Source organism: Ascochyta rabiei, chromosome 17, assembly GCF_004011695.2.
Source record: "Ascochyta rabiei chromosome 17, complete sequence".
Lineage (NCBI taxonomy): Eukaryota > Fungi > Ascomycota > Dothideomycetes > Pleosporales > Didymellaceae > Ascochyta > Ascochyta rabiei.
In genome coordinates this window covers 82,848-106,634 of record NC_082421.1, presented here as the reverse complement: position 1 = coordinate 106,634, position 23,787 = coordinate 82,848, and the positions used below count along the sequence as shown (strand labels likewise).

At 50.0% G+C, this 23,787-nt stretch overlaps 10 protein-coding genes across 10 annotated transcripts, besides 13 other annotated features; 6 read left to right on the top strand and 4 right to left on the bottom strand.

Moving 5' to 3' along the window:
• Positions 1–402: 402 nt before the first annotated feature.
• On the bottom strand, positions 403–2,126 carry EKO05_0009423 (uncharacterized protein; the record flags this gene model as incomplete). The annotated part of the gene is made up of 2 exons (XM_038942607.1): positions 403–1,862; positions 1,910–2,126. 2 exons carry the CDS (start codon positions 2,124–2,126, stop codon positions 403–405), a joined length of 1,677 nt encoding a protein of 558 aa, XP_038794814.1.
• A 216-nt stretch (positions 2,127–2,342) lies between these two features.
• EKO05_0009422 (RING-type E3 ubiquitin transferase) lies at positions 2,343–3,183 on the top strand (the record flags this gene model as incomplete). Its single annotated transcript, XM_038942664.1, has 2 exons — positions 2,343–2,502; positions 2,552–3,183. 2 exons carry the CDS (start codon positions 2,343–2,345, stop codon positions 3,181–3,183), a joined length of 792 nt encoding a protein of 263 aa, XP_038794813.1.
• A 380-nt stretch (positions 3,184–3,563) lies between these two features.
• Positions 3,564–3,583: a tandem repeat.
• Positions 3,584–5,174: 1,591 nt separating this feature from the next.
• EKO05_0009421 (uncharacterized protein) lies at positions 5,175–6,926 on the top strand (the record flags this gene model as incomplete). Its single annotated transcript, XM_038946861.1, has 1 exon — positions 5,175–6,926. One exon carries the CDS (start codon positions 5,175–5,177, stop codon positions 6,924–6,926), a length of 1,752 nt encoding a protein of 583 aa, XP_038794812.1.
• A 669-nt stretch (positions 6,927–7,595) lies between these two features.
• On the bottom strand, positions 7,596–7,910 carry EKO05_0009420 (uncharacterized protein; the record flags this gene model as incomplete). Its single annotated transcript, XM_038946860.1, has 1 exon — positions 7,596–7,910. The coding sequence occupies one exon, from the start codon at positions 7,908–7,910 to the stop codon at positions 7,596–7,598; it is 315 nt and encodes a 104-aa protein (XP_038794811.1).
• Positions 7,911–11,597: 3,687 nt separating this feature from the next.
• On the top strand, positions 11,598–12,197 carry EKO05_0009419 (uncharacterized protein; the record flags this gene model as incomplete). The annotated part of the gene is made up of 1 exon (XM_038946859.1): positions 11,598–12,197. The coding sequence occupies one exon, from the start codon at positions 11,598–11,600 to the stop codon at positions 12,195–12,197; it is 600 nt and encodes a 199-aa protein (XP_038794810.1).
• Positions 12,190–12,228: a tandem repeat.
• Positions 12,229–12,346: 118 nt separating this feature from the next.
• Positions 12,347–12,375: a tandem repeat.
• Positions 12,376–12,567: 192 nt separating this feature from the next.
• EKO05_0009418 (uncharacterized protein) lies at positions 12,568–12,984 on the bottom strand (the record flags this gene model as incomplete). Its single annotated transcript, XM_059637541.1, has 1 exon — positions 12,568–12,984. The coding sequence occupies one exon, from the start codon at positions 12,982–12,984 to the stop codon at positions 12,568–12,570; it is 417 nt and encodes a 138-aa protein (XP_059493524.1).
• A 364-nt stretch (positions 12,985–13,348) lies between these two features.
• Positions 13,349–13,621, top strand: EKO05_0009417 (uncharacterized protein; the record flags this gene model as incomplete). Its single annotated transcript, XM_038946858.1, has 1 exon — positions 13,349–13,621. The coding sequence occupies one exon, from the start codon at positions 13,349–13,351 to the stop codon at positions 13,619–13,621; it is 273 nt and encodes a 90-aa protein (XP_038794809.1).
• A 1,292-nt stretch (positions 13,622–14,913) lies between these two features.
• Positions 14,914–15,038: a mobile genetic element.
• Positions 14,916–15,485: a mobile genetic element.
• Positions 14,917–15,065: a mobile genetic element.
• Positions 14,920–15,065: a mobile genetic element.
• Positions 15,073–15,308: a mobile genetic element.
• Positions 15,384–15,709: a mobile genetic element.
• A 342-nt stretch (positions 15,710–16,051) lies between these two features.
• Positions 16,052–16,208: a dispersed repeat.
• A 130-nt stretch (positions 16,209–16,338) lies between these two features.
• Positions 16,339–16,369: a dispersed repeat.
• Positions 16,370–16,409: a tandem repeat.
• Positions 16,410–16,491: a dispersed repeat.
• Positions 16,492–16,956: 465 nt separating this feature from the next.
• EKO05_0009416 (Alpha-L-fucosidase) lies at positions 16,957–19,555 on the bottom strand (the record flags this gene model as incomplete). Its single annotated transcript, XM_059637540.1, has 3 exons — positions 16,957–17,321; positions 17,404–17,767; positions 17,816–19,555. The coding sequence occupies 3 exons, from the start codon at positions 19,553–19,555 to the stop codon at positions 16,957–16,959; spliced, it is 2,469 nt and encodes an 822-aa protein (XP_059493523.1).
• Positions 19,556–19,971: 416 nt separating this feature from the next.
• On the top strand, positions 19,972–21,807 carry EKO05_0009415 (uncharacterized protein; the record flags this gene model as incomplete). The annotated part of the gene is made up of 2 exons (XM_038942743.1): positions 19,972–21,024; positions 21,079–21,807. The coding sequence occupies 2 exons, from the start codon at positions 19,972–19,974 to the stop codon at positions 21,805–21,807; spliced, it is 1,782 nt and encodes a 593-aa protein (XP_038794807.1).
• A 642-nt stretch (positions 21,808–22,449) lies between these two features.
• Positions 22,450–23,532, top strand: EKO05_0009414 (uncharacterized protein; the record flags this gene model as incomplete). Its single annotated transcript, XM_038946857.1, has 1 exon — positions 22,450–23,532. One exon carries the CDS (start codon positions 22,450–22,452, stop codon positions 23,530–23,532), a length of 1,083 nt encoding a protein of 360 aa, XP_038794806.1.
• Positions 23,533–23,787: the final 255 nt, after the last annotated feature.

Genomic DNA, 23,787 nt, shown 5'->3' with positions numbered 1-23,787 from the left:
CGATGATAATTGGTATCAAGATTTTACCACATGTGTCAGCCTATGGTCCCTGCAGGTGTTCCAACCAACGTAGGTTTAAACGGTGCGATCCGTGCCGCCAACGATCGTCATCATGCAGGGATCATGGATACTCTATCGAAGGGAAACCTTGGGTATCTAAATGAAAAAAGCATGCGCCTGAGGATGCTTAATATATGTTCCAGTGTTTGCAAGGCTATGTCGATGGTGTAGCCATGATACCGTGAAACATAAGACATTTGTTCAGCCAGATAGAATCCTAAGTCGAGTGCTAATGCCGAAAGACCCGGACACTTCGTACAACACGGAAACTTCCGAGCTGTTCCGACCTGGCACTGATCATTGAACATTCGCGTTGCGAATAGCAAAATGGCTGGTGGCTCGTCAATAGAAGGCGTCTGGATTATTGTCGTGGCCTGATTGTCCGTAGTTGCCGCCAACATCGTCCAGGCTTCTATACTGTGATTGGCCACCCCCTCCACCTCGACCTCGACCTCTGCCACTACGATCGCCACGGTGCCCGCCTCGGTTGCCTCGGTTGCCGTATTGATTGTGTCTGTGAGCACCACGACCACGATCGCGATTACCACCACGGTACCCTGATTGGCGGTTGTCATCCTTGTTGCGTGCGTGTCGTGAATGGTGGCCGCCATGCTGGTTATTCGGTTCGGCGGAGCGCTTGCGGTACGATTTGTTCGGGAAAAAGCTCTCCCACTCGCTCTCATTGGCCGTCTCTTCTTCAATGCGCAGCATCTGCTTCTCACCCACTACACTCTCGAACTCAAAGGCCTGGTCGTCTGAGACTGGGTGCCAGTTCACAATGCGCGCTGCGTCTGCGGGCCGGCCATTCTTGCGAATAGCTAGTACCACGGTGGGAATGGGGTTCTCAGAGTAGTACTTGGCTGTCTTCGGTACGGGCTCGACTCGTGCGGCCCACAGCTTGTTTTCGAAACAAGAAATGCCCGTAACCTTCCACCTGACCTTGGCTCCAATGCCGCCCACCTTGTCTAGTATGCTCTTGGGGCATGGCTTGGGTGTGATGAGGATGCTGTTGGCGAGGAATCTAACATCGTTGTCCGGTGTACCGTGGGGTAGCTTCACGAGTGAAGTAAGCTTCTCCGTCATCGTCGCAGGGATCATGTACCCAGTATAGAAAACCGTCTTCTTGATCTGGTAGGGTACTGTGCCCTCTGGTGCTGTGCCATTCTTGACTTGAGTGTTATGTGCGTTCATTAGCTTCTGTATCTCGGCAATCTCTGCGACAGGGTCCAGTTGAGTAGCGTTTTCAGCGACCTGAATGACCTCGGCCACGATAGGCTTGCGGTTCCCTCTCATCTGACCGGCCATGAGATCCTTGTTGAACTGGAAGAAGAAGTCACGAAAGCCTTTTGTGTGCTTCACGCGGTCTTCGTAGATGCGCAACTCTTCTGCATCCTTGTATGTGTAGACGATGTCCTTCAGTAACTCTTGCTTGAACTCCATCGTGTTCCTGAACTTTTGTCCTGCAGGTCCAATAGCGGGCTTGAGACAGACCATGTCAAAGTCGAGCTTTCTACTCCTGGCGATGCGCTTGATGAGGTCGGCGAAGTTGGACTCGCCGCGGCCGGTGAGGAGGACGTTGAGGGCATCTTTCTGTTGCATGGACTGCTCGACCAGGGTGACGATGTGTTCATTCCACCAACCAGCCCAGCCGCGCTTCTCTTCTTTGTCAACGCCTTCACCAGTAGCTCCTAGGATGTTGGCGTCGTGCCACCAGCCTCCGTTCGTGAACATGTCCGGGCTGCCCAGCTGGCCTATTGTCGCACTGTTCCATAATTGCTTGTTTGGAAGGGGGCTGGCGAATACTGCAGTCGTCAGTGTGGGCAGGCACATCAGGCTGTGAGAAGCGTACGTGTGTTGTCGAAGTCGTAGACGTGTATAGCTTTGATATCGTGCACGGGGGGTAGATCTTTGTCGTCGCACGACCATCTCTTGAGCGCAGTCACTGTGTGGTACGTCGGCTTGGCGTTAGGGCCTGCGACGGCAGGCCTCGTCGACGTTGCCAACATGGAAGGGGCGGAGCGGCGGATGGGCGAGGTCGAGAAGCGTTTCAATGTCGCGAGCAGCATTCACTGCAGGGGTGGTCGGGGCGATTGATATCGAGGATTTTCAAGCCGCGGGAAACAATGGCCGGGCGCTGAAGAGGCCGGAGCAGATGGACGTTCGGCGCGCCCTAAGTTGGTGAGGAAAGCGCGACCGTTGGCGGTCTGTGCTCATTGCATTACATCGCTTCCGCCACGGATGAGATCATCGTTTCCAACCATTTCCAACACCATCATCCGCGCATGGGAACAACGGTAGCATCAAACCACGAGTCAGAAGACACTTGTGTCATCTGTCTGTCCTCAGTCACTGAAAAAGCAATCACTGTCCCCTGCAATCACTTCAGCTTCGACTTTGTATGTCTTGTGAGCTGGCTCCAGGAAAGGTCCACTTGCCCGTTATGTAAGCTACATACACAAGGCTCATCTACAGGTTGCTGATATAACGGTAGGCAAAACAGAAGTTACGGCTGTTCAGTATGACTGGCGGTCACCTGACGACTTCAAGAGCTACAGCATTCGCCGCACCCACACACCAAAGGCTCAATCAACAGCTCCCGATCAACGCGGTTCATTACCATTTGCTCCACACGAATTACCAAGCCAACGAAGATGCAACCATCGTCCCTTCTCACCTCTGCTAGACGATCCAGCCATTCGGAGACGGTGCGAAGTATATCGAAAGCGACTGTACTCGCTGCACGTGGGCAGCAACCCTTTTTCCGGCCACCAAGATGTGACTCCTCAGATGCTCGCTACGGACACGGAGCTGCAGTCACGAGCTCGTACCTGGATTCGGCGTGAGTTGCGTGTGTTCAGCTTCTTGCATACAGATCCTGCTGGTCCCACTCCCCTAGCAGCAACAACAAGCAGCAATGCCGAGTTCTTGCTCTCATACATCATCTCTATCTTGAAGATGGTACATGTCAAGGACAGTAGCGGCCATGCCGAAAACCTCTTGACAGAGTTTCTGGGCCGAGAGTCGAGCAGACTGTTCCTACACGAGCTCTATGCATGGCTAAAAAGCCCATACACGAGGTTAAAAGACTGGGATGAACAAGTGCAGTATGATGATTTCGACTGATGGTGGGTATTTGAGTTCCATGGACATTGTCAGACGCCAAAGTTTTGTCGAGCGTAACACCGCATAGAGTCCGGATCACGGTGGTAAGGAAAGCTATGCAGCAAGACTGGCAAAATAGCTGTCGTTTTACGGACGGCAGCCAGGGGCAATGTATGACCGAGCTTCAACATGTCTGTAACTGGACGGTCAAAACGTATTCTACATACCGCCGAAAAAAAGAAGCTTTAAGTATCCTCCATACACGCTTTTCACATGGTAACCATACCGCACTGTCTCATCGGCCTGATTATGCACTGCAATTGTTCCAAGTTGACTCTTTGGATTTGAAAGCGTTTACTGCCAAATTCCTTCTTCCTTCATGCCTTTCTGTAGTACTCCGACCCCCCCCCCCCCCCCCCCCACTGCTTCGAGCGGTCTTTTCGCTGCTCCAGCAAATTAGTCGCGAGATCGCAGGCAAAAGTTGGTGTATGAGGCATACTCTCCATTGATTCACATCATAGGCTCCCTTTTCACATCTCCATTGACTCACATCTTTAGCTCCTCTTTTATGTCTCCATTGGTTCACATCTCTGGCCGCGGTCGTTACGATTGCGACCTGTTTGCCTTTGAAAAGTAAAGACAGTAGATAGACACCGATAGAGTACTCAGGCACCATATATTCTACAGCATGTACCGGAATATCGACTGTTAGTTCTCTGACAGCGTCCTCCGTAGACTCGTGGCTTTTGACCATGTGGTAAAACCAGATCAAGTTTGACCACTGCGTCCTTCTGACACTTGACTCCTTCCAAGACTGTTCAAATCTTGATGCTGTGTCTCCTCTACGTCCTGAGTCCTACATCCTGCGCACGTTCGCTCGAGCTTGATTACCGACACTAAGATTAGCGAGCTTGCGCAGATTCGACGGGTGTGTGCAAAACTGCAACGGACGCGACAGTTGCAAAACTTCTAAGTGATGGTGGTAGCGATTTTGGGTTAGGCTTCATAGGGCTGGTCACACTGCTTTTGTTGCGCTCACTGTTTGGGAGCAGGTGGCAGCAGGGGCCTGCCACCTTGCGATCTTGGGAAGATCTGGCGCTAGGCTGGGCGCTAAGCAGGGATCCCTGCCTTCCTGAGTAGCGAAAGTTCGGTTCAAAAGCAACTTCAAAAGCAGCTTCGGACTATTTGGGTGAGATGTGACGTCACGTGTTGGCATCTATTACTAAATGCTCTGTAAACCACGGCTCTACAACTCGGGGGCTCAACATTGTATTAGCTGCCTAAGAAAACATGCATGTTTTTACTGACTTTATGCGCCGCGGCACCTACGTATTCCCTGCAACTACTTTGGCCCGTCGTAGCGCCTTCTAACTCACACAGCAATGGAGAGGCTATGCGCAGCAATATGAGACTGTGGGAGGCTACGTGCCCCCTTGGCACAATTTATGCATACCATGTAAGGATTCAGTGTCCTATTACTTCCAGAACACAAGCATGATACTGCAATAGAAATAATATCACTCTATTTTTTAACCTGCAATGTTCGCTGGAAGAAACATCTATCATCCAGGAAAGCACTTGTTCCGAGAAGTAATCTTTGCCATGGGGTTTATCCAATATCATGATTACCGTAAACATTTCCACGCCCTATAGTCACTCAACCACCCTTAACTAATATGCAGGATTCACTACCTAGCGCTCATGGCATTTATGGTGGGCTATGCATTATTTGCGCTATGGCTCAAGCCTATCGGCACGTCGAAATAGTTGGCAGAAGGCAGTAGAGAATTCACAATAGTATTGTGTGTTGTGGTATGCAATAATAATGGGTCAAGAGCTTAGGAAGGAACCGTGGTACGCAACGTATTGTTACCGTGGCCGTCTGAGGCAGCTTCCAGTCTAGAGTTGCGCCTGGCCTATATGAACTGCATCGACGTACATCCATAACAAGATTTCAAGACAACGACATACAATCAGCTGCAACTCTACAACGCTCTTAACAACTATCAACAATGTCCACCCACAAATCCTCTAAGAAGGCGCAGAGGAAGATCGCGCCTAAAAACTCCGCGAAAGAAACGCCAGAGAAGCAATGCGACCGAATGGAAATATCCACGGCAAAGCAGCAGCAGACACCGCAGAGGGTGTCGCAAAACCCTTCGACCCCGCGAGTCGTGAAAAACGCGCCTCCAAGGGCGAAAGCGAACCATTTCTTTTCCCCGTTCTCCAACAATGTACTGAGAGGTATGTCATCAGGAGATCCTAAAGCGCTCGAAAAATTATACCAGACCGCCAAGAGAATGAGTGAACAGCACTCGGCGCAATGGGACCACCGAAAGATGTTGAAGAGGGACAGCTTGAGCGACACTGACTGGGAGACTGCGGTCAGCACTCAATTTGATAATTGGGGTAACGATACCCTGAACCGCAATCAAGCTCAATCTGACTATTACAATCGTTGCATACGAGAGGCTCAAATCAACAAGGAGGCAGGAGATATCACAACTCTAGAGGCTAGTAAGGCCATCGTCGAGGCCGAGGAGCGACTCGCCGACCTGAGCAGAGATGATGTGGTTCTGCGATCCCACAGACATACCTTGAAGGGCGGCTACCTGGATACCTATCTTCGGGACAACGCTGCAGATATGGCTTTAGTTGATCTAATGATTACCCGGTATCAAGCACCGCACGGTCATACCGCTTGGCCGAAATACGAGAAACGGACTCCAGATGCGCAGGAGAGGTTTCGCAAAAGACTGATCAATCGCTATGCGAGCCTGATTGATGAGTCCCACTACTGGTGCCCGATTAGTCGAACATCAGTGGAAAAGCAAAGGATTAAGGCTACTCATCTAGTCCCGTACAACACCGGAGAGGCCAACTGCGATTACGCTTTCGGTAAAGCTGAGACCAGTCATGGCCATTTGATGTGCGCACCAAATGGGCTCATGCTCCATCAGGATTTTGAAGAGCTATTAGATGCAGCTCGAATTATCATAGTCCCAGCATCAAAGGGAGACATAGATCCTGAAACAGCTCAGGTTGTAGACCTTGACCACGACAAAGAGCCATACAAGGTTCAAGTGCTCGACAAAACATTGATAAGAACAAAGACGCAAGGAGATGGTGTCATAACGTCATTGCTTGATGGAAGAATCTTGGAGTTCAAGAACAAAAACCGTCCCAAGAAGCGGTATTTATATTTCGTTGCCATAATTAATCTGATGCGACGACGTCGGTGTCTTGCTCCAGGCTGGAACGAAGACAAGAAGGCTCTAGGAACAGAGGTTTGGACCTCACCTGGTGAATATCTTCGGGAATCTACCATGCGATGCATAATGCGTTTTGTCGGATTGATGGAAGACCCCGACGAGATCTTAAGGCAAGGACCTACCCTGAGCGGTAGTCCCAAGGAGACACCAACCGACGTGGAGACTTCTCAGCGCATTCTCCTGAACATTAGCCCGGCCCAGAGGTCCCGAGAGACAAAGGCTGTTAGACACGTTCAGGGAAGCCTGCAAAGCCGGCTATACACAACCACATTTCGCGAAAATCCCACATCTAACGCAAACAGCTTTGCTTCTATGCATCGAATCCAGGCTGCTGAAGATGAAGATGACGATGACGAGAGTGGTGAGGAAAGCAAAGAGGAGGAAGACGTTGAGAGGCACCTCGACGATAGTGATGAGGAAAGCCGTGAAGAGGATTATGGCGAGAGCGATGAGGACGATGGATCGCCCTCGCTTAATGACCGCCTGTCTTAAACTGCCTTCCCTTGACTCTGTCTTCGGTCCCCTCTCCATGAACAACTTCTGGCAGACGAGGGTCTTTGGTAAGCGCTGGCACTTCCATTGACTTATGTCTTTGGACCTAATCAGCTCTCATGGACTTTATGTCTTTGGGTTGTATCACTTCCATTGACACATGTCTCTGGTAATTTACTATTGCCTCCATTGACTCATGTCCTCGGCTCATTGACTCATATTTCTGGTTCTCTCTTGCACACGTTCCATGGACTCACATCTTTGATCTCTGTGTACCCACCTTGGGCGTGCCATTTCTGAGTTGGTCTTTATATAGATTGTCTGCAAATGATATTAGTTGTTCACGTCTACTAGCACAACACAGTGTTCATATTAGATTGAATTGAGAGCCGACAAAATACATTGATTTAGTGACTACCTTCTCCACACCAGGCTGAAGCCAGAACAAAGGACGTGAGTCCAGGGAGAGCGTGACATAAAAGACCGAAAATGCGAGTCTTTGGGATGTGTGAGAAGGGATTTTAAAGAAATAAGTTGATATAATGTGTAGAAGAAACTCCAAAGACATGAGTCCCTTAAATTTTAGAAGGGAGACCAAAGACATGAGTCGATGGGGTGTGTGAGAGAATGGTCCAGAGACGTGAGCCCATGGAAGTAGTGTAGAAACCTTTAAGCCTTCGACTTTTTGCATTTAGGTGCGGGCATTCCTCCGCGTATGTCGGCCTCGGAGAGACCGGTCATGCCAACAAGCACCCTGAGAAAGGCATCCTTGACATGGTCATCTGGAACATCCTCAACCTTGGTCCAATAGTTGGGGACGGCAGAAAGCAATAGCTCTGGTGCAATGGACGAGGTGATACGCATCTCTTTCTTGCCCTCCGTTGCCTGCATTGACTCGTAAAACTCCCAGTCTGTCTTGTCAGCCTTTAGCTTCGTCTCAGGAGCCAGCTCGACCATTGTGCCACCACGAACTGTCTGGTACATACTGCTTGACTCGCAGGAAATTGGCTGAAGCCAGAGCCGTCAGAATGCTCGTATAGTAGACTTTGTCCCTGGGAAGTAGAGCCGAGACCTTAACTTCTAAACGTTTAAAAAAATCTTGAGCAGATGAACTTGTGTGTTGTCTGCAGCTACCAAGACGGCTTTCCAGAGGCAGTGTGCAGCGATTACACTGCAGTCTCTTGTCCTTCGCCATACGTGATGGGCATCGAGACGCCAAAGGCTCCCAGGCGCGTGGCTCTATGTAACAAAGGCGAGCGCGGCTTGAGAAACAGGAAGCGGATTCTTGCACGATCGCGAATAAGAGCTGCGCGAGGTGCCAGCCCATTTCCAGCCACAGCGTGCACTGCGCGGCAAAACTGCGATATCCTTGTAGACAAATTGGGGTTTGAAGCCGAGGCATCGCTAAACGCTGCGCACGTTACCGTTGACAGCAAGGCCATGCTGTATTCTTCTTGCTGCATATTAGCAGCATGTAGCGCAATAACTAAAGATGAAGTTAGTGTAGAGGAAAGGTCATCTGTACTGTATGTGCGGACAAATATTCAGATGAGCTAGAATTGGGTTCTTGTCTGGACAGGGGGTTTCTCGCTACTAAGTTCGGGACGTTGCTCGAAATAGGCAGGAATATTGAGTTGTGTATATTTCAAAATATGGAAGAAGATAGATCAGGTCAAGTTTCAAACGGCCACTCTTTCTCTCACACCTCCCTTTCTTTTGGATTCGAGGCAAAGGTATCGATGATCTGTTCCTTCATCTGCCTTAATGCATCCAGAGTCTCATCGTACTGATCAAGCTTCACAATACCCTGCTCGGGGAACAATTCCCCCAAGCTGTCTCCTATTGAACGCATTGCTTCCATGCCTCCCGTCACGCCTTGCATATAAGCCTCAAGATCGATCCGGTCTTTATCTGAGAAGGTGAAAGGACAGGTCGAGTTTTTGTCCGCTGAGAAGTCTGTCCACGTTGATTACAACTCAGCTAATTGGAAGAGATAGTTCACCTCACCATCTATGAGGATGTTACGTGCTAGAAGTAGAAATAGATACTCCTGCGTATGCTGAAACTGTAGTGCAGCATAAAGTCGTGGGTTTTGATGATGTGTCAGGGTGTTGAACAATGAACACAGGGATTGGTGTAGAAACAAGGCCTCAGCTTGCTGTCTTGCAGAAGGTTTCAGACTATCCAGGTCCTTCCTCGGCTGGGGTCTTGCCAGACCGTTGATGGGTGAGCCAACGTAATCAATGATGTGAAGTTGGCAGGCGTGGAAATAAAGCGGAGATAATTTCGTTGACTGCCAGTCTATGAGACCCACAGCTTTGGTAGGCTTGGAGGGGTCGACAAAGATGTTGCCAAGATGTAAATCATCATGCCAGAGATGCGCTGATGATATTTTTTCATCTTTTGGGAGAAGGAATTTGATTATGTCGAGATAGTAGCTCTGAGAACACAGTCTTCGAAGAACCGAGAAATGAGCTCTAGTTGTCAGGAAACCCTCCTCTCAGATTCTCATACTTGCTCTGCAGGAAGCTCAGCAAATTTGCACTCTGATCTAACGCACCAATACCGCTGATATTGTTAATAACTATTTATGTCATTAGCATTGCTCTCCTCTCCTCCTGCCCCCCCCAAATCAACCACTAGGAAAGGAAAAAACACGTACCGTAGAAATCAGACTATCAGCACCCTTCTTATTAGTTAAGCACTCCTACTATATGACCCTACCTAAAACCTGCTGTTAAACGAGTTAGGCTCTCTTAGTAATGATAGCGGGCGTGTTGTAGCTAATCATCTCGCACTTTGCAGCATTATAGCTCCAGCTTGCTACTAGGTCTAAATCCTTAGTAACCTTTGCATTAACCTAAGGCAGCGCTTTATATCTATAGATCCCCGCTTTCTACGTCCCCTGCCCTGCACCCTGGAACAGCATTCCTAGGCTATTGGTCTAGGTGAAGGAGCGTCTGTACAGCAGCATACTAAGCACAATTTTGTTAGCAGGCACGCTGGCAGAGATGTAGTTGTCTAGCGCCTTCTTTGTGCTAAAAGGCGTGGAAGAGGGGTCTAAGGGGTAGAGGCAGAAGTCAGCGATGTGGCTGGCGTTAGTGTCCAAGGAGCTAGAGTAGTTGTATACTATCTGCACATCTGTTAACATAGACAGAAGATATAAAGATTATAAGGAATTAACACTTATAAGGTTCTAGAAGTTGAGGTATTTGTCTATAGCGGAGAGCTTTATCCCATTATAGTTAGCAGGCCTAGCAGGTAATGTAATAGTAAGAAGTAAATGTTAGTTGTTAGCGTACTAGGTTAAGTTATTGTTAAGTTATTGTTAAGTTATTGTTAAGTTATTGCTAAGTCTCTGCAAGAAGGGAGACCATGTTATTAGCCTGTGCTTTGTTAGCAGGATACTCCTAGTTAACATTAAGACCATTAAAACTATTAAAACTAAGGTCTGCGAGTATCTTAATCGCACTACTCGCAAAGGTTTCCTAACCCTTTAGTGTTAACGCTGGTGCTGTAAAGTTAGCAGAGTAGGTCCATCTGCTAATTAATAAGAGCACCTTAAGCCTACAGTTCTGATTCTTAAGCAGAAACAGCTGCTTAGCACACCTGTAGACGTTAGTGCTGACATTATTCTGGGAGTTAGTAGGGTAGTGCTTGTTAGTATCAGACCAAGTGTCTGTTAAGTAGACTTCACTAGTCTCTGGTTGAACATTAGCGAAGGCGTAAATAATGTAAGTAAGTTCTTAACCTGGAAGATCTTAAGGGTTAAAGTTCCAACCATAGACGGCCTGTATTTATTGTTAGTAAAGTAGATCTTGGACATTTTTTGCTAAGCGAAACTAACCTAGTTAACAAAGTAGGCAACGTTCTTGTAACCTGTTACAGCTGAGGAAGCTATAGTGTTGTTGGCAGTCTACAGATTTAGAGCGGCCTAAATGAGTATAGCGAGAGAAAATAAGGTTACAACTCCCCTAAGGAGCATTGTTGGCGGGGCGCGTCCTTATAATGTCGCTAGTGGCGTAGGCTAGTGCAGATACAAGTCGCGGCTTAAGTCAACTGCCAAAGCTGAAGATAAAAGTAGATTTAAGTTAAGCGACAAGTTGCGTTAAACAGGCAGGTTAGCAGTCAAGATACTTAGGAGTAATCGTCAAAACTGCGGATATAAATACTTGAAAAAAAATAACTGAAAACGTTTTAGCGTGGAGGCGACGTAGACTAGTAAGAAAAAGCTTAAGCAAAGGTAAAAGAGGGTACTGTAGGCAGGAGACCATGCAATTTAGTAATAAGCTACTAGAATGCAACAAAAACACTTCACAAAGTAACAGTGGGACATCAGTGGTAGGCTACAATGGCGCTCGCTTTTATTTCGCAGCCTATGTCCGCTGCACAGCGCTTGTTTCCTTGTTAGTGCGGCATTGTACTGTATAAATGCAGTCTATTCCCTTGTCTATCAAGACCTTCTTTACCCCAGGTCTGCGACTCCCTAGTTTTAACATCCATCCATTTACTTACTACACAGTCAATCTTTAACACCACGTTCTCTACCGCCCTTCAACATCAACTTGTTCTTTTAGTAATCTACAAACCAGAAAACTGTTCCGTCAAACCTACCTGTCCATACTCAGTCCAGACTCTATCACTCACCAAGTCAAACCAACAACTATTAAGATGCGTTCCGTTGTCGCTCTCTCCGTTGCTGCTCTTGTTGGCTCTGCTCTCGCTCATCCCTCCTACGGTCAATACCAGCACAAGGAGGTCAAGAATGTCCACGTACTCGTTGAGACCGCTGTCCACACCGTCTACGAGCCCGTCAAGCCTACCAGCACGTCCATTTACGTTGCACCCCCTGCGCCAACCAGCGAGGCTCCTACCGCTACTGCCGCCGCCCCATCTGCGTCCGTTCCTCCTCCTTCCGGTGGTGATACCTACATCGGCATCATCTCCAAGTGGCGCGCGAAGTTGGGCCTGAAGGAGCTTGCGAGCTCCGCCGAGCTCGAGATAAACGCGTTGAACTGTGTAACCACGAGCGCTGGTGTCATGACGCACAAGCTTAACCCCGGCACCTACGGTCAAGTTCTCGCTCCTGGTAAGCACACCATGGAGTCCTTCCTGTCCATCTTCGTTGGCGGATGGCTCTGCGAGATCCCCACTCTCCCCGGCCTCGACGGTGTTTGCTCCACCATGTCCGAAGGCTGGGCGTACGAGGGCCAGACCGGCCACGCCGAGATCCTCACCTCTGACAAATACTCCAAGATTGGTTGCTGCTAAGCTCTACCACAATAAGCTCCAAGCTCCAAGCCCCGCCTCAGTCCAACCCACCTCACCTTCTATCCTCACAATCCCCGCCACCATCCTTACAACTCTCACCATTCTTACAATTCCTACAACCTACACATTCCTCACAATCCACGCACTAGGCCGCTGCTGGTTCTGCAGCTGCTGTTGCGGGCTTCGTGCATTTACACTGCGTCATTGCCTCTCGCCTAGAGCTTAAGAAAGCCTGACTATTTAGGCGACGTTGTCAGCCGCTTCCTGCGTCGGTTTGCCCTTGAACTCCATCGCGCCTTCTAACCCTGCCACTCCCTCGCGTTACCCTCTTTGTATCTCCCACGCCAAGGCTCTCTCTAGGCTCGCCCTGTTACCCGCTAACCGCCGGTACGCCGCAATCTGCTTTCCTAACTACGTGTCTGAGGACGAGGCACAGAGGCAGCTGGATTATGTGAAGTAGCTTATAGACGTACGTTCTACAGCCGCCTTCTTCCTGCCCGCATACTAACAACCACAGGCTAAGATGCCTTTTGATAGGACAAAGGCCCATGGCGATACCTTCCTCCAAGCCTGGATTGGGCTGTGGCGCAAGTACTCTAGCGCGCCGTTTGTATCTGCAGGACGTATGCAGAAGAAGCCTGTTCTTAAGCCTAATGCAGAGGACAAGACTGATGCAGACAAGTCCGATGATGAGAACAGGCAGTGAGGATGACGGCCACAGGTAAAGAAGGGAGGAGGACGGCTGTATACTTATCACATCTTCTGAGATCGCAAAAGTTGGCCGCATGCTCAGCAGTAACCTAACGTCTATTTCGACACGTGCGACGTACGCGGCAGCAGCAGCAGTCGCTTGGCCAGCTCATCAATCGTGCGAGGACTTCAGCGTTTCTCCATAAGCAGCAATTCATCAGTCACTATTCTCCCTTAAGGCTGTCGCTGCTTATGGTGGCTCCCAGCTTCACGTCTGACCTTTAACTCTTACACACAACGCCCATCATTGCACCCCCACCAGCAAGATGAACAGCGACCCCGACGAGCAGGCTGGCGTCGCCTACAACTAGGCAGGTTCTCTTGACACAGGTATATCGAGTGCGCTACCAACTTCAACTTTGCAGGCCCCCAGCTCTCCCATCTCCGTCAACTTGAGCGAAATGTGGCGGGGCGAGTCGCCTATACTCACAGGAGACTCCGACAAAGAGCCTACAGACGAGCCCGAAGAGGATGCTACACTACAAGACCGACCTAAGCAGAACAGCGCGGTGGTTGTCCGTGTCAGCAGTGCCCGCTCTGCCTGGCACGTCATGGATCTGACGGAAGACTGCGAACTTGGTGAAGATGTCCCCCGCCTGATGTACGAAGAGCAGCGATTCCGGCACTTCTACAGAGTTAGAGGTGGACGAAACCTTCTTGATATCCGCTACTAACTGAGCTTCGCCTACTGCATGCACCTGGGCAAAGTCGTAACTGGCTTTATTGTGTCTATCGGTCTTGCTGTTATACAACTACCTGTGTACGCCAAATAGTTTCCCAAGTATCTAGTTGTAGGAAACCTGTCCAGCACAGATATTTTGTCCATCTGCATGGTTCGTTAAGATTGCAAGGGTAAACTCTTGCCTAACTGGCCTGGCGGCGGCACATTCTTTCCTGACTCGGCTGTTGTTAAAGAGTTCGGTTACTTCTTCCCATCTATCCTCCTAGAGCTTGCTAAAGACACTGACCCTTATTTAATCGCCCTTGACAAACTGCAGGCCTAACTTTAGGCACAGAAAGCTGAAAGGCACTGTGCGTCGCGCGGCGCTGTTAACCGTGGCCATCTACTAAGCGCCGGAGCTTATCAAGACAGCTCTCTCATAATTAAATAAAGTCACCACCACGCGAGGCAGGAGCAGGCAAGCGCAAAGTCGTTAAGGATGCATAATAGTTACGACATCAATAAAACATGTATACTAGAAAGAAGGAACCGCACAGGTACGTGAAATGGATGAGCTTGGAGGAAAATGAAGAATATGTAACCCTTTACTTGTTTATAATTCCCACTGCTATCCAACGCAGATGCATGCCTTTCTGAGCTGAGCCCTCCGTTGTTGACAATTCGTTGACTATAAGGTTGCCAAATGGAGTGGTAACAAATTTGAGACTAAGAAGCAAACATTACATAGGATGACTTTCTGCGTCTGTCTATATACTGTTGAACGGAGCCCTGCAGATAACTGTGTATTCACATCCCTACTAACGTACAGACTATGTGCGCCATGCTGCATAGGGCCATCAACCCCTATAAGGACTTAAGATGCCACTGCGTAGCGCATGTAATAACCTAGCCAGTCTAGTTAAGATCACTAAATAAAAGGGCTTTCAATGCTTCTAACAATGTTATTTCTCTTCCACCTCACAACTGGTGCATTCTCGAGAAGCTAAGAGACTAATAAGTTCTCAAGACACTATTTAAGACGGTACTTGGTATCAGGTACGTATAGATGTTGAACAATTGGCAGCTATTGCTGTAAAATGGTCCAGTGGTCAGAGATGATGCCATTTATCCAGCTTTAGAACCAGCAGAACCAGTACCTGCAGGCAAGCACTCCGGTGATAAGAGAAAGAATGAACAGCCCGGAGAATGTGCGTCGTGCGAGCCAGGAGAGACAGCCTCAAATATCAACACTAGTAAGACTCTCCTCCCTACGCATTGACTAGTACTGATTAGTCTTGTAGGGTGCCTTGAAAGCGGCGCAAAGAGCACGACGTCAAGCGGCTGCAAGCTGTGAGTTGAATAAGGTGGAAGGACCATAAGGAGGATACGATTGGCGTCGCAATCCTCTAAAATTTTGGGCGTGAGGTGGCTGCCGTGGCTGTTAAGGATCAGAAGCCGCTATTAACGGCGAGCTTTGGCTACTGTATAGCGATCGAATACCTGCTGAAGCCAGGCAAGCCCTTTATCATTGTTTAACCATCCTATCGCCGAGTGGGAGACGAAACCCTGGTGTTGTTCGGCCACAAGGTCGTCAACCCAGCTTGATTGAATCCCAGAGGTGCCCTGATAGATGAGAGCGGGTAGTAATGACTCTCCAGAAGCGCATACGCAAGCTAGCAGCGTTACCCATTCTTTATTTCCATCCCTGATTGCTGCGGTGCGTTCTTTGACTCCTAGACTGCATTAAAAACGATCCTTTAAGCGCGGATTGTAATGCCGATAAAGAAGCCTTTCTTATCCGTATTGTGGGTATTGCACTCGTTAACGCCGTGCTTACGTATCTTAGAATGAAGTAGGTTGAAGTATAGCTCGTACTTGCGCTGGCTGTCAGCTAAATAGCGCTCAGGATCGATCCCAGCGCTCCATTTGGTGGTGAACTTGTCGGCATGGCGATGTAGAAACCGAGTAATCCAGCTGTCGGAGACCTCCCACTCCGCAACCGCAGTGGCAAAATTTTGCAGCATGCTTCTAATGGGTGGTAAGCCGTCTCTTTTGCATCTTTCTATGTATTTAACAAGGTCCTCTTGTTGTGGGCTGAGTATAAGCTGCTGTTGTGCCTAGGCGCGATGATTGCGCTGCACACCTCTGTGCCTCCGCGACAGCGTTGTTCAGTTGACCTTAAGCCTTTTTGCGACTTCGCGGTACAAGAAATTATCTCTAGCTTCACGCAATTCCAAACATTGAATTGCTTCTTAAATCGGATCCATGGTGATGGAGTTGTATTAGGTTGAATTTAGGATAGTTACATGGTGGGGTAGCTTCACCCGCGAACTACCGGTAGCTCGTTTCGCGCACGGGTACTGTAGCAGCTTGGCGCAATCAGATTGGCAATCTAGATAAGCGCCGTAACAGGCTAGCGCCATGGCACAATGAGCTCTTACTATGTGCAGAAACGCCTATCGATGTTTAAAACAAACGCGCACAGACGCTTTTGCAGATAACAAAGGGAAAACATGTCTGCTAATTGGTGGAAAGCCAAGCATCTGCTTTTCCTCCACATTGCACTGACCATGAGACTCTACTTTCGCCGGATACCATAGTACAGTTTATTGTGTTCAACTTCGTATTAATGTAAGGACTACTACTGTGCTTCTCAACTATTGTGTTGTTACATTAATCTACCAATCGTGCTAAAACACCCTACTGCCTTAGACATTGGACTACGGTGGTGAAAGGGTTGGGGTTGGGTAGGGTCCACAAGGGGGTAGGGGTAGGGGTAGAGGTAGGGTAGGGGTAGGGGTCCGTGTCTAACTCTTAAACTAAAACAGCTAACTTTTTACTGCGCGAATGTAGAACAAGAAAAGCGCGTTTAAATGATGTATAGGAGCACTGGGATAGATAACATAGAGATTCTTCTATTCCTATAGGTCTTGTACAAAGGATACTTAAAAACTAAGTTAACTAATTATCTAAGACTAATTCTTCTTATGCCTTTATACCTTTAAGTACAGTAAAGATTAGAAGGTGCTGACCAGGATGCGGGACGGAAACGGGATGTAAAGGCACCGAGTCGGATATAAGTCGGGGCAAGAATCCTTTGAGGGACCGGTGCTTTACACCCTACAATCCCTACCCCTACCCCACGCTAGAGGTGCCCCCATCCCACCCCTATTCAAGATCCGTGCGGGCCGAACCCTACCCCTACCCTACCCTGGGATACCCCCTACCCTTTTGCCAGCGTACGTTGGACCCACTCGTGCACGAGTAGGTACCACCCCAAGATCCGCTAAGGCCGATCTTCACATGGGTGTTCGGTGCACGGACACGGTACTGGTGGAACGCGTTACACTAAAACGCAACCTTAAACACCCAGACAAACTCATCCCCCTCCCGTACCTCATCACTAATATCCAGCCTCAGCACCCCATTTACTAAGGTACTAGGCACATCGACACCAGCTTGCTTGCCGCCTACTACAGTTACGTTATCGCCCTGTCTATATGGCACAGGCGCGTGGACACTGAGCGTAGCATTTGGTTTAGTCATGGCGAAGATGTAAAAAGCGTCGAGCGTCTGTGTGAAACGGATGTCGGGGTTGGAGTCATCGGACGAGGCTATGGACCAGAAAGTTGTGTTGAAGATAGCTTCAGCGTGGGATTTGATCCATGAGCCTGCGACGCGGAGGTTGTGTTGTTGGATGGCGGGTATAACACCTGTGGGACTAGTGAGTGATACCTCTTTCTTGTCATGATTTCCAACGGAAATGGCGGAATTATTTGCCGTGTGCACACATACCTTCTGCTGTCGGGCCCACGTTAAGAAGGAAATTTCCGTTCATCGATACAGCTTCGATCAACCTCGTTACAATAACTTGTGGCTTCATGTAAGCGTCGTCAGGTGTTGCGCGATTGTAGCCATAGCTAAATGGGTCCAGACTCGCCGTCCGCTCCCATTTGCGGTTACGCTGTAAAGTCGCGTAGGTGGCTGTGTCGAAATCGCCCTCGATGCCGCATCGGTTGTTAATGGAGACCTGCCGGCCTTGCCTCCTCGCATTGTTAAAGTATTCGGACGCGAATTGGGTTGTGAGGTTGGGTCCTCCAATGTCACACCAAACGAGGTCGGTGCTCATTTCGGCCAATATCCGCATCTCTGGTAACACCTGTACATCGAATTAGCGCCAGAAAGCACGTAGAGCATGTACGCTTACCTTTTCGGCTATATAGTCTGTGAGAGGCACATATCCGAGGTATGGCTCTGTCTGGTTTGTGTAGGGATTAGTGGCATTACCCCCGGGCCATTCTCCAAAGCCGTGATAGTCAGGATGGAACCATTCCGGCAGGCTATAGTATGCGCCTTTATGCAAATGCGGCTGGTATGTATCAGCAGCATCATACAATTCCTGCACAAGGTTGCGGTGAGGAACTTGTGCAACACTAGTCCTAAGACTGATATTGGCAGGCAGGTCGAAGAGTGCGTAGCCATCATGTTGCTTAGCACTCAGGACAAAGTAATTTGCCCCTGCATCAGCAAACAAGTCAACCCATGCCTTAGGGTCGTACGCCGAAGCAGTAAAGTTTGCGATAAAGTCGTCAAAGGTCACCTTTTGACCGTATGTTTCGAGATGATATTCGTACGTTCGCTCTCGTGTGCTGTTGGGTCCAGAGTTCATCCACCACCAATACCATTCGGCAAAGGACTCATTGTTACCCGCGTTGCCCCACGCGGGAACGGAATACGGGCCCCAGTGAATGAAAATACCAAATTTGCCGTCGTTGAACCATGGCGGTGATTCGTGCGAGTAGATGCTGGCGTCCGTCGGTTCGTAGTCCATTATGCCGAAGTGAGCGTCGAAGGCATAGTGCGTGCTAGGCATGTTTTTGCCGGAGATGGTGAGCGTTGCCGTTCGAGCTGCTTTCGCCCCCGTACTGGTCACGCCGATGCGTACTCTTGCCTCGTCGCCTGGGCGAAGTCGCTTGATATGTGCTGGACGGACAGTCCTGGAGCTAGCAGCTTCGTCTTCGATGGTCACTAGCACATCATGCTCAGGGAGAACCCATTCCGCGCCCGTGTTGATAATGATTGCCTCGAATATCTGAACGTCCGTCCCTGCAAACCAAGCGTTTGTACTCCTAGCTAGCTGCACCTGGAGCAAGATGTCTGTGGATTTGTTCGCGGGGACCAGGGATACGGCAAATATGTGAAGCCTCGTGTTTTGCGTGGCACCGCCCGGGCCATTCGCCGCTCCAAAAGTAACGTTAGGCAATCGTAGTTGAGCCAGTTCCTTTGTGCTATCGAGCCAACTGACGGTGCGATAGATGGCTGATTGGTTGAAGTCGATGGTCGCGTTGGTGAAATGAAATGGGAAGACGAGATCGCCCGCATAATGCCACGGCGAAAAGGCCGAAGACCAGGACCACCATGGAAACGCAATTAAGCTAGACGTCGCGGTTGAGCCATCTGCGTAGTTTGCGGTGACAGTGCCAGTTGCCACAGAGTCTTCCGCGGCAAGAAGCATATGAATGGCGAGGTAGTTTCCTTGAGATATGTTAAGGACTTGCCCTTGAGCAAGAACGTTGTCACGTCCACCGCTGGGATCATATTGAGGAAAGATGAAATCCAAGCCTCCATATGACAGCTTCTCTGGCGGAAGATACTGGGCTGGATAGCCAGCGCCATTGCCGTCGAAGTCTGCGTCGCGAGGGAAAAGGGAGAAAGCTCTATTGTTCCGTAGGTGAGATATGTCGACAGGATGGGAAAGGGCACCGCCGGTAACCCCAGGGCTCTTTTTGGGGTCGATTACCAGCTGGAAGTCCTCAGACCTAAGTTCCAAGCTGCAGGTGGAGGTGATTAGTATTGCATGCACCACGCACCACAGCAGGAGCAGAAACGACTTGCTACGCAAGCTACGGGTGTCTGTACACGACGATGCTACGGCAGCGAATGCCATGTTGGCGCAATTGAGAAGCAATTATCGGTGTACGGGGAAAGTTGCGCTGAGTGCTGTTCTTTCCTTTTGTATTAGTATGTATAAAACGATTGTTGTGAACACGTTAGTTGGTTGACGATGTTTGCAAGTGGGTTGCTGCGACCACATTAGGTCTATCCTAGTCATTTCATACCACAGCCGTGGTGTGGGCTAATATGAGTCAGAGAAGTGCCGAGAGTTGGAGAAGCGCAGAGATATCTACCTATTTATCACTGGAGCATCGGCCAATCGCACTAAGCCTAGTGGGCAAGCATGTTTGGTGTTAAAAGCCCGTCTCTGCGACGAAGCTAGGGATTGATCAAACGAAATTTCTATTGATTTGCATCCAGCGTCTGCAACAGACTTCTCCAACCAACAAACGAACTTTCAGCAATAAAATGGAGCACCAGATTCTCGTTTCGGCCATTTTGGGCATCCTATTTGTGCTATATTTGACTCGACTATGGCTGCTCCCGAGACCGCTTCCAGGAATCCCGTACCGTCAAGATTCAGCGCAAAGCATTCTGGGAGATGGATTGGCCATGATGAGAGAGCTGGCCGGGACGGACGACACTTGGATGCAGTGGGTGGAGCGTCAGCTTCAGCAGCTGGACTCGCCCATGATGCAGATTTTCCTCCCGCTCAAGCCGCCCGTCGTCATTGTGGGAGATTACGAAGAAGCACGCGATATCCTGATGCGGCGCTGCCCCCGCGAGTTTGACCGATCCAAGCTCCTTGGCGATTTGCTTCAGGGAGCGCTCCCAGACGCGCATATCATGCTGCGCACGGACGACAAGTTCCGAGGCCACCGCCGGCTGCTGCAGGACCTGATGTCTCCCGGCTTCCTGCGAGACGTGGCGGCGCCCAACATCTACACGCAGGCCTGTCAGCTAGTGCGGCTCTGGGAGACCAAGGCCCGTGTTGCGGCCGGGCGGCCCTTTGACGCCAGTGATGATATATTCAAGGCAGCCCTGGATGCCGTCTTCGGCTTCGCGTTTGGGCCGAGCTGGCCACACAGCGCGTTGCAGCCAAGCATGGATGCCATGGATGCCATGGATGCCATGGACGTCGTGGATGAGCTCGCCGGCACTGGTGGGCGGCATGAGGCACGGGACTCTCCGGTCGCGTTCCAGGAAGGCCCATCTGACGAAGTCGTGGCAGCAACGCTGGAGCTCGTGGCGGCCGTCGAAAAGGTTCAGGGGACCCTGTCGATGAAACTCACGTGGGCGCTACTCTCGCTTACGCCCGCCCTACGGAAGGCGCGGAGAGTCCGGGACGCTTACGTGCTTAAGGCTTTGCGGGGCGCAGTGGGGTTGGCTGACGAATCCGCGGGGCAGATTCGCCGGCCCGACGTCGCTAGTGCCGTCGACCATATGGTGCTCCGTGAGCAGAAAATGGCCAACGACGCAGGGCGGCGGACCGACTTCTTTTCATCGGCCATGCGCGGCGAGGTAAGTTGCATACAGTGTGGAGCTTATCATGATGCTTGCTGACCCTGCACGCAGCTGTTTGGCTTCATCGTCGGCGGCCATGATACCACGAGCACCACCGTCGCCTGGGGGGTCAAGTATCTCGCCGACCATGCCGCCGTACAGGACCGTCTGCGCGCTGCTCTGCACACCGCCTGTCTGACAGCAAAGACGGAGCGCCGCAGTCCCTCGGCCGACGAGATTCTGGCACTCCGCGTCCCATACCTCGATGCAGTCATCGAGGAAATCCTCCGCTGCGGGGGAACCACGCCTGGCCTGGATCGCGAGGCCATGGTCGATACGCAGATTCTCGGCCACGCTATCCCCAAAGGCACCACTGTGCTGATGCTAACTCAGGGCCCAAGCATCCGCAGCCCGCCCATGCGTGTTGACGACCACCTTCGCAGTGCCACCTACCTTGCCAGTGCCAAGGGCGCAGGCCACGGTCGCTCTTGGAAAAACCATGATCCCCAGGCCTTCTGTCCAGATCGATGGCTGGTCCCATCGCAAGACCCTCACAGCCAAGCTATGAATCAGCATGTCTTTGACAGCACAGCTGGCCCAACCCTTGCCTTTGGTCTCGGACCGAGAGCCTGTTGGGGAAGGAGGCTGGCGTACGTGGAACTGCGCCTCTATCTGGTGCTGATTGTTTGGAATTTTCATCTGTCCGATTGTCCGCCCGAATTATCTAGCTATAGCTCGATTGCCGGCATTACGAGTAAGCCAAAGCAGTGCTATGTGCGACTAACTACAATTTGTCCATGAGGGTGGAGAAGAGAGTTTCACATAACGTGTTCTATCAGTGACCTGGCCACATCAGTATCCTGGCCACCCCAAAATACACCAAAACTACACTTTCAGATCTTAACAACACTAAAGTTATAAGTTCTGTAAGCTTTACTCTAGTATTGCGTGTATATTTATAGACGACTTAGAAGTATAAGAAGCTAAGAGTTTGTGGTACTAGATGTACAGTACTTTAGTTCAAAATTAACACTTAAATTGTTATATCTTAACAATTGTTAGATAATATCTCTCTAGATTCTACATGCACTCTTAGCAGTAGTATACAATACTATAGCAGGTCTTTTAATTTGTGTTCTCTTGTCGTTGTTGAGATCCGAAAGTGTGGTTTTGGTGTGTCTTGGGGTGGCCAGGATACTGATGTGGCCAGCTTACTGATATAACACGTTATCCGTGTCTACCATTAATAAGCTCCGTATCAGATTAAAGACCAAAAATATCCTAGTGCTATCTAATCACCTCGTCTGGACGTGGGCAACTCCATAGTAAGACCGTGCCCGTACAAACTTTGTCAGTCTTTCTGCAGCCATAAAACTTCCTATCACCTGTGCGCTTCTTTCTATCCTTCTTACCCTGTTTGTACGCGGTCTTTCATATAACAACATGGCTACTGAAACCATCACTGCAGCGCACGAGGCGGTGCAGCACGAACCCAAGCTTGTTGATGGCATCTTTACCTACTATGATGGACCCAGACCCCAGGTCGACGATACGACCATGCTATGGGGCAACAATAAACACTTGGTCACCAAGACGGAGTCCGTGACCGATCTGCGCAGCCTCCCCAAGCCGCTATCGGAGTACAATCACGACGAAGATGGTATCCAAATCCTACATATGTCCGATGTCTCTGTACTCAAAGGCAATTTGTACGATCACGACTACGTGCAGAACCATTACCGACAGGAACTGGGACAGTTTGTCAAGGAGAAGCTGGGCTTACGCCACTGCATTCTCTGGGGCCATCTTGTCCGCGATGTGCCCCGAGAGGTGCACACCAAAGTCGGCGAAAAGCAAGTTGCTTTCCCCACAGCTTCTGGTACGACGGCTTTCCATCTTGCCCACGTAGACTTCTCACCAGCCGGTTCTCGCGCCTTCCTGCGCTCTGCAGGCACACCGGACTACTTCGAGATCCTCAACAACTCATATATCCCCAACGAGGATCGAGCCAGCTTTTTCGCCCTCCGCGAGAAGATCATCGCCGCCGAGGAGACTGCTATGCACAAAGTCGGCATCGACCCCGAAGCTGAAAAGGAGGGACAAGGCGGTCACTGGAGCTGGGACGGTAGTGGCTACGAGGGCCCACGCTACGGCGTCGCAACGCTCTGGCAGCCTCTTGACGAGGTCAAGCGCGATCCTGTCGCCTTCTCCCTGTCTCCAGACCGCGACTTTAAGTACGTTGGTCTCCACCGCAAGTACCATCAGCTCGGCCACGATTCCATGGGCGAGTTCTACTTTGAAAATATGCTTGTGCGCCCCGACCCCCCGCAGAGCTGGGCGTACATCAGCAATCAGACACCCGAAGAGATTCTCTTCATCAAGTTTTACGATACCGAGGCAGTGAAGAAGGGTGATGGCAGTGCTAAGAGCATGAGAGTCCACGGCGCTTTCCATCTTCCTGGTACTGAGCATTTACCTCCTAGGCGATCCATTGAGACTAAGTTGTTCTTTATGTATGAGGACTAAAGTCTAACTTGCCTTTGTTGTAGTTCTTCTTGTTTGGATGATATAATAGGGGTTGTGAGATGTCACATAGTTAGGTCTTAGCTTGGACATATACTCACGTCTCTAGACCCTTATGCCTTCGCTTCTGCATAGAAGGCGCAGCACACTCTTTCTTGTCGCGCTATCTGTAGAAAGTATAAACTTGTTTAGCAAACAACATCTGTACTTGGCCGAGCTAGTGTTTACTATAATCGTGCCTCTGATAATTCGAGGTGA